Source organism: Somniosus microcephalus, chromosome 33 (genome assembly GCF_052327205.1).
Source record: "Somniosus microcephalus isolate GS21.2 chromosome 33, FLI_Smic_1.0, whole genome shotgun sequence".
In the NCBI taxonomy this organism is placed as follows: domain Eukaryota; kingdom Metazoa; phylum Chordata; class Chondrichthyes; order Squaliformes; family Somniosidae; genus Somniosus; species Somniosus microcephalus.
The window spans coordinates 9352681-9365599 of NC_141019.1; the positions used below are offsets into that span (position 1 = coordinate 9352681).

Below are 12919 nucleotides of genomic sequence, written 5' to 3' on the forward strand. Positions count from 1 at the left end.
ATTGAGTTTTTTGATGAGGTAACAGAGAGGGTTGATGAGGGCAATGCGGTTGACGTGGTGTACATGGGCTTCCAAAAGGCGTTCGACAAAGTGCCACATAATAGGCTTGTCAGTAAAGTTGAAGCCCATGGAATAAAAGGGACAGTGGCAGCATGGATACAAAATTGGCTAAGTGACAGGAAACAGAGAGTAGGGGTGAATGGTTGTTTTTCAGACTGGAGGAAGGTATACAGTGGTGTTCTCCTGGGGTCAGTTCTAAGACCACTGCTTTTCTTGATATATATTAATGACTTGTGGGTGTACAGGGCACAATTTCAAAATTTACAGATGACACAAAACTTGGAAGTATAGTGAACAGTGAGGAGGATAGTGATAGACTTCAAGAAGACATAGACAGGCTGGTGGAATGGGCGGACACGTGGCAGATGAAATTTAACGCAGAAAAGTGTGAAGTGATACATTTTGGTAGAAAGAGTGAGGAGAGGACATATAAACTAAATGGTACAATCCTGAAGGGGGTGCACGAACAGAGAGACCTGGGGCTATGTGTACACAAATCGTTGAAAGTGCCAGGGCAGGTTGAGAAAGCAGTTAAAAAGGCTTACGGGATCCTGGGCTTCATGAATAGAGGTATAGAGTACAAAAGTGTGGAAATTATGATGAACCCGTATAAAACACTGCTTTGGCCCCAACTGGAGTACTGTGTCCAATTCTGGGCACCACACTTTAGGAAGGATGTGAAGGCCTTAGAGAGGGTGCAGAAAAGATTTACGAGGATGATTCCAGGAATGAGGGACTTCAGTTCCGTGGATAGACTGGAGAAGCTGAGGTTGTTCTCCTTGGAGCAAAGAAGGTTGAGAGGAGATTTGATAGAGGTGTTCAAAATCACGAGGGGTCTGGACAGGGTAGATAGAGAGAAACTGTTCCCATTGGCGGAAGGGTCAAGAACAAGAGGACATAGATTTAAGGTGATTGGCATAAGAACCAAAGGCGACATGAGGAAAAACTTTTTTACGGAGCGAGTGGTTAGGATCTGGAATGCACTGCCTGAAAGGGTGTTGGAGGCAGATTAAATTTTTCTTTCAAAAGGGAATTGGATAGTATCTGAAGGAAAGAAATTTGCAGGGCTACGGTAGTGGGACTAGCTGAACTGCTCTTGAAGAGAGGCAGCATGGGCTCGATGGGCCGAATGACCTTCTTCCGTGCTGTAACCATTCTATGATTCCAGAGTAGTAGATTCCCCTACTTTATCATGGACTCTACCCACATATTTAATCTCCTTCCACAGCCCATGTACACTCTCCCCTACCATGGACTCTACCCACCCATTTAATCTCCTCACACAGCCCATGTACACTCTCCCCTACCATGGACTCTACCCACCCATTTAATCTCCTCACACAGCCCATGTACACTCTACCCTATCATGGACTCTACCCACCCATTTAATCTCCTCCCACAGCCCATGTACACTCTACCCTATCATGGACTCTCCCCACCCATTGAATCTCCTCCCACAGCCCATGTACACTCTCCCCTATCACAGACTCTACCCACCCATTTAATCTCCTCCCACAGCCCATGTACACTCTCCCCTACCATGGACTCTACCCGCCCATTCAATCTCCTCACACAGCCCGTGTACACTCTACCCTATCATGGACTCTACTCACCCATTCAATCTCCTCCCACAGCCCATGTACACTCTCCCCTATCATGGACTCTACTCACCCATTCAATCTCCTCCCACAGCCCATGTACACTCTACCCTATCATGGACTCTACCCACCCATTTAATCTCCTCCCACAGCCCGTGTACACTCTCCCCTACCATGGACTCTACCCACCCATTCAATCTCCTCACACAGCCCATGTACACTCTCCCCTATCATGAACTCTACCCACCCATTTAATCTCCTCACACAGCCCATGTACACTCTACCCTACCATGGACTCTACCCACCCATTCAATCTCCTCACACAGCCCATGTACACTCTACCCTATCATGGACTCTACCCACCCATTTAATCTCCTCCCACAGCCCGTGTACACTCTCCCCTACCATGGACTCTACCCACCCATTTAATCTCCTCACACAGCCCATGTACACTCTACCCTACCATGGACTCTACCCACCCATTTAATCTCCTCACACAGCCCATGTACACTCTACCCTACCATGGACTCTACCCACCCATTTAATCTCCTCACACAGCCCATGTACACTCTACCCTACTATGGACTCTACCCACCCATTCAATCTCCTCACACAGCCCATGTACACTCTACCCTATCATGGACTCTACCCACCCATTTAATCTCCTCACACAGCCCATGTACACTCTCCCCTATCATGGACTCTACCCACCCATTTAATCTCCTCCCACAGCCCATGTACACTCTACCCTTTCATGGACTCTACCCACCCATTTAATCTCCTCACACAGCCCATGTACACTCTACCCTACTATGGACTCTACCCACCCATTCAATCTCCTCACACAGCCCATGTACACTCTACCCTATCATGGACTCTACCCACCCATTTAATCTCCTCCCACAGCCCATGTACACTCTCCCCTATCATGGACTCTACCTACCCATTTAATCTCCTCCCACAGCCCATGTACACTCTACCCTATCACAGACTCTACCCACCCATTTAATCTCCTTACACAGCCCGTGTACACTCTCCCCTATCACGGACTCTACCCACCCATTTAATCTCCTCCCACAGCCCATGTACACTCTCCCCTATCATGGACTCTACCTACCCATTTAATCTCCTCACACAGCCCATGTACACTCTCCCCTATCATGAACTCTACCCACCCATTTAATCTCCTCACACAGCCCATGTACACTCTCCCCTATCATGGACTCTCCCCACCCATTTAATCTCCTCACACAGCCCATGTACACTCTACCCTATCATGGACTCTCCCCACCCATTTAATCTCCTCCCACAGCCCATGTACACTCTCCCCTATCATGAACTCTACCCACCCATTTAATCTCCTCACACAGCCCATGTACACTCTCCCCTATCATAGACTCTACCCACCCATTTAACCTCCTCACACAGCCCATGTACACTCTACCCTATCATAGACTCTACCCACCCATTTAATCTCCTCACACAGCCCATGTACACTCTACCCTATCACGGACTCTTCCACAGCCCATGTACTCAAGGACTCTATTCCATCTATTTAATCTCCTTCCAAATGTTGCCCCTTCCTGCTGGCCCATGTAGCATAGGGCCATCATGTCCTCTGGTGTATTTAATAAACTCAGTCTATACCCATCCCAATGAGCACCAATTGTGTTCCAAGCCAGACATTTTGATTTGAACACAGTGACCTTGTATGAAGGAAGAAGAGCATGCTGGACAGTGTGTTTGGAAGTGAGGAGGAACAAGACGGAAAGTTCAAAGGAGCAATGGTGATAGTGGTATCAATTAAATAGGGAGAGACAAGATCGCTATTAAAACCATAATGTGTGAAGTGTAATATAAAACTAAGTTTTAGTGATACTCCAGCTCAGCGTTGATGTAAATTGAAGTGATTTCTCATCATCAATTTCTTTTTCTTTTTCTTTCTTAGGGTGCAACTGGTTTCCCCGGTGCTGCTGGTAGGGTTGGTCCACCTGGTCCTAATGTAAGTAACACTCAGGGTTATATTGTGTCTTTTTTTGTAGCTGCAGATAAAAATTATCCTTGGGAAGTAGGTGATGGTTAGAACAAAAGAAGCACCAGATGTATTTTTAACCAAAACCTCAATGGCAATAGGGCACTACAATTGGCCTCAGTGCCCTGGGTTAGGGAGGGGGGAAATCAGCCAGGGTTTCTCTTACTGCTCACTATCCAGTGACCCCTGTTGGAAAATGGGTGTGAGGACATCAGGTGAAGACGGGATCAGGCTTGGCTGTGATACTTTCTAAGGTTGACTAGCCTTGACTCACTGTCTATGCTCACACATGAAGAATGGAAACTTCTGTGTGTGTGCAATGGAACGATAAGCAATATTACAATACAGCTAACCATGCAGTAAATTTGCAACATCTTCGCAAAAATGAAGCACAAACTAATCTGATCAGTGGTGCTTGAGCTGTAATTGGCAGAGTGTGAAAACGTTGCCCTCTCCAGAAAGCAGAAGAAACAACTATAATATACAGCTGTTACCAGCCAAAATAGAGGGAAGCAACACGCAACCCCACCCCTGGTGGATTATGGAACTTGGCAGATAATCAAGAGTCTGCCATATTTGGCCTTGCATGTGCAGTGCAGTACTACCATTGCTGTGGGATTGAAGACGTGTACAGTTCAGTTATCAGAAACTTAGTTTAATTGTTCTCAGGCTGTGATGCCGACTTATGGTAGATGGGAGGGGGTTGGTGTTTGGGCTGTAACGTAAGGCTTTGTCCTGCAAACATTCTGACAGATAACAAGGAAGGGCGGTTAATTGGAACACGGATAATGGAGGTCCTATTGTCATTACAACGTGAACCCAGAAAACAAATAGATTTGAAATTAAATGCGCAAAAGGAAGTCATTTTAAATCAGTATGTTGTACAACAATTCAGGAAATCTTAACTGTCGGCCAGTGTTAAAAGACACTTTGTATCATTTTAGATTTTATTAATAACTCAGTCGAGATTCCTTTTATCCATCCCTACAATTCCTGTTGGTAAGTTTCTTCAGTTCTGTTTGTTAATGGCTGCTTCTCTTCCTGCAGGGTAACCCAGGCCCAGTGGGCCCTCCTGGTTCTCCTGGTAAAGATGGTCCTAAAGGTCTCCGTGGTGATCCAGGCCATGCTGGGCGCGCTGGCGACCCTGGTCTTCAAGGTCCAGCTGGTGCGCCTGGTGAGAAGGGTGAACCTGGTGAAGATGGTCCTCCTGTAAGTATAGAATAAGAGATAGTAAAATATTGACAAGCAGTTAGTGCCTGCTTTATTGTTTCATTTATAGTCGGTGTTAAAAATGTTCTCTTGATTCATTTTTTCCTGCTTTCTACTATGTTATAGTGTAAAGTTCATGCAATTAAGTGTTGTTGTCTTTCATTCTCTGGTAGGGTCCCGATGGTCCTTCAGGTCCACAAGGTCTGGCTGGTCAGCGTGGTATTGTAGGTCTTCCTGGTCAGCGTGGAGAAAGAGGTTTCCCTGGTCTCCCTGGTCCTTCTGTAAGTATAGCAGGACATTACATAAAACTGACTCCTTCCACCTTCTGTATAATTAGTCCTATCATCACCTTACTGAGAGAAATGATGCACTCAGCATTGGGTTATGTTGTGCTCTCAGTAACGTTCAAGCTAATCAGACTCAACAATGCCCATACTCAGAAGATCCAGAGAGTCATTGACTCGAAGCAGTACCCACTAATAGGTGTTAGCAAAGACTAGTTAATTATAAATATAAAATGGAGCATCAAGTAATATATGCTGCATAGTGACTAGACATTCATTCAGTAATATTAAAAAGTATAGACAAACTAAATTATATACAGTACAGAGAGCAGTCCTGTAGTGTTTGCAGTGCTGAGACTGTCCTGTAGCATATATAGTGAGCAGTCCTATAATATATACAGTATGGAGATTTTTTTAAATTATCTACAATATAGAGATCAGTCCTGAATATATACAGCATAGAGACTAAGCATGTTATAAATACAATATAGAAATCAGCCCTGTAATATATAGTAGAGAGACTAACCTAATATCAAGCATATAGAGACGGACCCTATAATAAACACAGCACAGAGAGTAGCCCAGTAATATCTTCAGTGTAGAGACCAGCTATTTAAAATACACAGTATAGAGACCAACCATTTTAAACATACAATTTAAAGATGAGCCCTGTAACATATGCATTAGTTGTTAACCTAAGAATATGTACCACATTGAGACCAACTCTACAATATATGTAGTATAGACCCCAGCTTAATATATACAATATAGACACCAGGACTGTAGTAAGTACAGTATATATAAACTAACCTAAAATTTACTCTAACCTAAAAAAAATAGCAGCCAGCCCTGCAATATAGACAGTATAGAAACTAGGTCTGTAATATAGAAAGTAAAGAAACCAGACCTGTAATATACACAGTATAGAGACCAGCCCTGAGGTATATAAAGTATAGAGACTGACCTAGTATCTACAGTATAGATATCAACCCTGTACTCTATACAGAATAGAGACCAGCCCATAGTGTTTGCAGTGCAGAGACCATACCCTGTAATATATACAGGATAGGAACCAGCCCATAGTATTTGCAGTGCAGAGACCTCACCCTGTAATATATACAGAATAGGGACCAACCCATAGTATTTGCAGTGCAGAGACCTCGCCCTGTAATTATATACAGAATAGGGACCAGTCCATAGTGTTTGCAGTGCCGAGACTGCACCCTGTAATATATACAGAATAGGGACCAGTCCATAGTGTTTGCAGTGCAGAGACTGCACCCTGTAATATATACAGAATAGGGACCAGTCCATAGTGTTTGCAGTGCAGAGACCTCACCCTGTAATATATACAGAATAGGGACCAGTCCATAGTGGTTGCAGTGCAGAGACCACACCCTGTAATTATATACAGAATAGCGAGCAGCCCATGGTGCTTACAATGCAGCAACCAGTTCTGTAGTATCTACAGTATAGGGACCAGCCCTGTAGTATATATAGGGAGTAGCCCTGTAGTATATACAGGGACCAACCCCATTGTATATATAGGGACCAGCCCTGCAGAATATATATAGGGAACAGCCCTGTAGTGTATATATAGGGACCAGCCCTGTAGTGTATATATAGAGATCAGCCCTGTAATATATAGGGACCTGCCCCGTAATATATAGGGACCTGCCTTGTAGTATATCTGGGGACCAGCCCTGTAGTATATATAGGGAGCAGGCCTGTAGTATATATAGGGACCAGTCCTGTAATGTATATAGGGACAAGCCCTGTAGTATATATCAGCACCATCCCTGTAGTATATATAGAGCGACTAGCCATGTAGAGTATATATAGGGATCAACCCTGTAGTATTTAGGGACCAGTCCTGTAGTAATAATAGGGACCAGTCCTGTAGAATATATATAGGGATCAGCCCTGTACAATATATATAGGGACCAGCCCTGTAGTATGTATATATAGGGGCCATTCCTGTTTTATATAGAAAGGGACCTGTACAATATATATAGGGATCAGCCCTGTCGTGTGTATATAGAGAGCAGTCCTGTAGTATATATAGGGACCAGTCCTGTAGTATATACATAGAGACCAGCCCTGTAGTGTATATATATAGGAGCTAGTCCTGTATTTTATATGTATAGGAACCAATCCTGTGGTATATATAGTGTCCAGCCCTGTAGTATATATAGGGAACAGGCCTGTAGTATATATAGGGACCAGTCCTATAGTATATATAGGGACCAGCCATATAGCATATATAGGGACCAGCCCCATAGTATATATAGGGACCAGCCCTGTAATATATATAGGGACAAGCCCTGTAGTATATATAGGGACCAGCCCTGTAGTATATATACAGGGACCAGTCCTGTGGTCTACATAGGGACCAGTCCAGTAAAACATATATAGGGACCAGCCCTGAAGAATATATATGTACCATCCCTATAGTATATATAGGAACCAGTCCTGTAGTATATATAGGCACCATCCCTGTAGTATATATAGGGAGCAGCCCTGTAGTATATATACAGAGCAGCACTATAGAATATATATAGGGAGCAGTCCAGTAAAACATATATAGTGACCAGTCCTGTGGAATATATAGGGAGCAGTCCTGTAGTATATATAGGGACCTGCCCTGTAGAATATATAGGGAGCAGCCCTGTAGTATATATAGGGAGCAGCCCTGTAGTATATATACAAAGCAGCACTATAGAATATATATAGGGACCAGTCCAGTAAAACATATATAGTGACCAGTCCTGTAGTATATATAGGGACCAGCCCTGTCAAATATATATAGGGACCAGCACTGTAGTATATATAGTGACAAGTCCTGTCTAATATATATAGGGACCAGCCAGGTAGTCTATATAGGGACCAGCACTGTTGTATATATGGTGACCAGCCCTGCAGTATATAGGACCAGTCCAGTAGTATCTTGAATATACTCAATGACTGAGCCTCCACAGCCTTCTGTGGTAGATAATTCTAAAGCATCACCACCCTCTGAGTGAAGAAATCTCTCATCATCTCAGTCCCAAATGGCTGAACCCTTATTCTGAGACTGTGACCCCTAGTTCTAGATTCCCCAGCCAGGGGAAACATCCTCCCTGCATCTACCCTGTCAAGTCCTGTAAGAATTTTGTATGTTTCAATGAGATCACCTCTCATTCTTCTAAACTCTAGAGAATGTAGACCTAGTCTACTCAATCTCTCCTCATTGGACAATCCCCCCTTTCCAGGAACCAGTCTGGTGAACCTTCATTGCACTCCCTCTATGGCAAGTATATCCTTCCTTAGGTAAGGAGACCAAAACTGTACACAATTCTCCAGGTGTGGTCTCACCAGGGCCCTATCTTAGACCACTTTACTCTTATACTCAAATCCTCTTGTAATAAAGGCCAACATACCATTTGCTTTCCTAATTGCTTGCTGAACCTGCATGTTAACTTTCACTGATTCGTGTACAAGACACCCAGGTCCCTCTGAACACCAACATTTCCCAATCTCTCACCATTTAAAAAATACTCTGCTTTTCTATTTTTCCAACCAAAGTGGATAACTTCACATTTCTCCACATTATATTCCATTTCCATGTTCTTGCCCATTTACTTAGCCTGCCCATATCCCCTAGAAGCCTCCTTCCATCCTCCTCACAACTTACATTCCCACCCAGCTTTGTATCATCAGCAAACTTGGATATATTACATTTGGTCCCCTCATCCAAATCATTGATGTAGATTGTGAATAACTGAGGCCCAAGCACTGATCCTTGCGGTACCCCACTAGTTACAGCCTGCCAACCCAAAAATGACCCATTTATTCCTACTCTCTGTTTTCTGTCCATTAACCAATCCTCAATCCATGCTAATATATTACCCCCAATCCCATGAACCCTAATTTTGTTTAATAACCTCTTGTGTGGCACCTTATCCAATGCCTTCTGAAAATCCAAATACACCACATTCACTGGTTCCCCCTTATCTATTCTACTAGTTACAACCTCAAAAAACTCTAACAGATTTGTCAAACACGATTTCCCTTTCATAAATCCGTGTTGACTCTGCCCAATTCTATTATTATTTTCTAAGTGCCCTGTTACCATGTCCTTAATAATAGATTCTAGCATTTTCCCTACTACTGTTGTCAGGCTAATTCGTCTGTAGTTCCCCATTTTCTCTCCCTCCTTTCTTGAATAGTGGGGTTATATTTGCTACCTTCCAATCCGCGGGAACCATTCTAGAATCTATGGAATTTTGGAACATGACAACCAATGCATCCACTATCTCTATAGCCACCTCTTTCAAACCACTAGGATGTAGGCCGTCAGGTTAGCCACAGTTGGACCACTTTTCCTGTGGGGTTTTTGTGCCTCAAAGGAATGTATATTTGTTGTAAATTATGTATTAATTCTTTAAACGCTAGCCATTGCTTCTCTACCGTCATATCTTTCAATGTAGTTTCCCAATCTACCTTAGCCAACTCGCCCCTCATACTTACGTAGTTTGCTTTGTTTAGATTTAAGACCCTAGTTTTGGATTTAACTAAATCACTTTCAAACTCAATATAAAATTCTATCATATTATGGTCACTCTTCCCTAAAGGCTCCTTTGCTACAAGGTTATTAAATAACCCATTCTCATTGCATTATACTGTATTACCCTTGTTACATGCGCCTCTAATTTCCTGATTTATACTCTGCCCCACATTACAACTACTGTTTGGGGGTCTATAAACAACTCCCACCAATGTTTTCTGCCCCTTGCTGTTCTTGGCTCCACCCAAACTGATTCTACTTCTTGATTTTCGGAGCCAAGATCCTTTCACTTTACTGTCTTTATCCCATCCTTTATTATCAGGGCTACCCCTCCTCCTTTTCCATTTTGCCTATCTCTTCTAAAAGTTAAGTATCCTGGAATATTTAGTTCCCAAACTTGGCCACTTTGCAACCACGTCTCCGTTATGGGTATTAGATCAAACCTGTTAATTTCTATCTGCACTATTGATTCATCTATTTTGTTGCGAATGCTTCGCGCATTCAGATATAGTGCCTTTAGCTTTGACTTTTTTCTATTTTTCCCTGATGTCACCTTAGTCACTGATGCCTTATTACTTTGTTACTCTCTCTGTCCCTTCCTGACCCACTCTGCTTAGTTTTACCCAAAACTCTACTCTGCTCTAGAGCCTTGACATTTCTCTCGCTGCTTTTAAATTTACTCTTTCCTGAATCCTCCCACCCCCTTCATTAGTTTAAAGCCCTGTCTACTGCCCTAGTTATTCGGTTCGCCAGGACACTGGTCCCAATCCAGTTTAAGTGGAGCCCGTCCCAACGGAACAGCTCATTCTTTCCCTAGTACTGGTGTTAGTGCCCCATAAACTGAAACCCCTTCCTCCCACACCACTCTTTGAGCCATGCATTTAAACTTCTAATCTGTTTGTCCCTATGCCAATTTGTGCGTGGCTCAGATAACAATCTTGAGATTATTACCTTTGAGGTTCTGCTTTTTAATTTGGATCCTAGCTCCTCAAACTCCCTCAGCAGAACCTCATTCCTAGTTCTACCTATGTCGTTAGTTCCAACATGGACCACGACAACTGGATCCTCCCCTCCCACTCCAAGTTCTTCTCCAGCCGCGAGGAGATGACTTTAACCCTGGCAAGCAACACAACCTTCGGAACTCTCAGTCACGGCTGCAGAGAACAGTATCTATCCCCCTGACTATATTGTCCCCTACCACAACTACATTCCCTTTCACTCCCCCCACTTGAAAAGCCTCCTGCACCATTGTGCCATGGTCAGCTTGCTCATCCATCCTGCAGGCTTTTCCCTCATCCACACAGGTAGCAAGAACCTCATACCTGTTGGACAAGGGCAAAGGCTGAGGCTCCTCCAGCACTGCACCTGGGGTCCCCTTACCTGCCTGAGTTGCAGTCACACCCTCCTGTCCCTGACCACTAACCAGACTTGTACCACTACCTAACCTAAGGGGTGTAACTACCTCCTGGATCAAAGTGTCCAGGTAACTCTCTCCATCCCTGATGCCCCGCAATGTCTGCACCTCAGACTCCAGCTCAAAAACTCTGAGCTGAAGTTCCTCAAGATGCAGGCACTTACTGTAAACGTGGTTGTCCGGGATCACAATGCTCTCCATAAACTCCCACATGCTGCAGTTGCGGCACACCGCCTGCACTGCCATCCCTATATGACCATGTTTTATTTAATTAAATGTAATTAAATTTGTAATTAGGTAACTTAGTTTACAGTGTAGTTTCTTGACTACTTCCATGATCTAGATTAAGTTAAGAGTGCAGAAATTAAATATCTACTTGTAACAAAGCACTACAAGTAGTGTAGGCAAAAAGCAACAACTCCTCCCCCCTATACAGGACTGATCCCTATTTATGTTCTACTAGCATGGTCCCTATATATACTACAGGACTGGTCCCTATATATACTACAGGACTGGTCCCTATATACTACAGGACTGGTCCCTATATATACTACAGGACTGGTCCCTATATATACTACAGGACTGGTCCCTATATATACTATATCCCTGTAGTATATATAGGCACCATTCATGTAGAATATATAGGGTCCAGTCCTGTAGTATATATAGGGTCCAGTCCTGTCGTATATATAGGGACCAGTCCTGTCGTATATATAGGGAGTTGTTCTGTAGTATATATAGGGACTAGTCCTGTAGTATATATATGGACCAGCCCTGTAGTATATAAGAAATAGCAGCAGGAGTAGGCCATTCGGCCCCATCGAGCCTGCTCTACCAGGGACCAGCCCTGTAGCATATATAGGGACCAGTCCTGTAGCATATATAGGGAGCAGCCCTGTATAGAATATATATAGGAACCAGCCTTGTAGTATATAGGGACCACCCTGTAGTATATATAGGGACCACCCATGTAGTACATATATAGGGAGCAGTCCTGTAGTATATATAGGGAACCATCCTGTAGTATATATAGGGAGCAGCCCTGTAATACAGATATAGGGAGCAGTCCTGTAGTATATATAGGGACCTGTCCTGTAATATATAGGGATTATCCCTCCCTGTAGTATATATAGGGACTACCCATATAGTACATATATAGGGAGCAGTCCTGTAGTATATATAGGGAACCATCCTGTAGTATATATAGGGAGCAGCCCTGTAGTATAGATATAGGGAGCAGTCCTGTAGTATATATAGGGACCCGTCCTGTAATATATAGGGACCTGTCCTGTAGTATATATCGGGACCAGCCCTGCAGTATATCTAGGGACCAGCCCTGTAGTATATATAGGGACCAGCCCTGTAGTATATAGAGACCAGTCCTGTAGTATGTATAGGGACCAACCCTGTATATATAGGGAGCAGTCCTGTAGTATATAGGGACCAGTCCTGTATTATATAGGGACCAGCCCTGCCGTATATCTAAGGAGCAGTGCTGTAGTATCGATAGGGGCCAGCCCTGTAGTATATAGAGACCAGTCCTGTAGTATGTATAGGGGACCAGCCCTGTATATATATGGAGCAGTCCTGTAGTATATAGGGACCAGTCCTGTAGTATATATAGGGACCAGTCCTGTAGCATATGTAGGGACCAGTCCTGTAGAATATATATAGGGGCCAGCTCTGTAGCATATATAGTGACCAGCCCGTTAGAATATATATAGGGAGCAGCCCTGGAAAATGTACCTTATAGGGTCCAGCCCTATAGAATATATA

At 43.6% G+C, this 12919-nt stretch overlaps 1 protein-coding gene across 1 annotated transcript in view; it reads left to right on the top strand.

The window, feature by feature from the left end:
• Positions 1 to 12919, top strand: part of col2a1a (collagen, type II, alpha 1a) — a 150309-nt gene that overhangs the window by 106781 nt on the left and 30609 nt on the right. The window contains exons 41-43 of the mRNA XM_085972645.1: positions 3607 to 3660; positions 4738 to 4899; positions 5073 to 5180. Of these exons, the coding sequence (XP_085828771.1) occupies positions 3607 to 3660; positions 4738 to 4899; positions 5073 to 5180 (324 nt within the window). The remainder of the gene's footprint in view (positions 1 to 3606; positions 3661 to 4737; positions 4900 to 5072; positions 5181 to 12919) is intronic.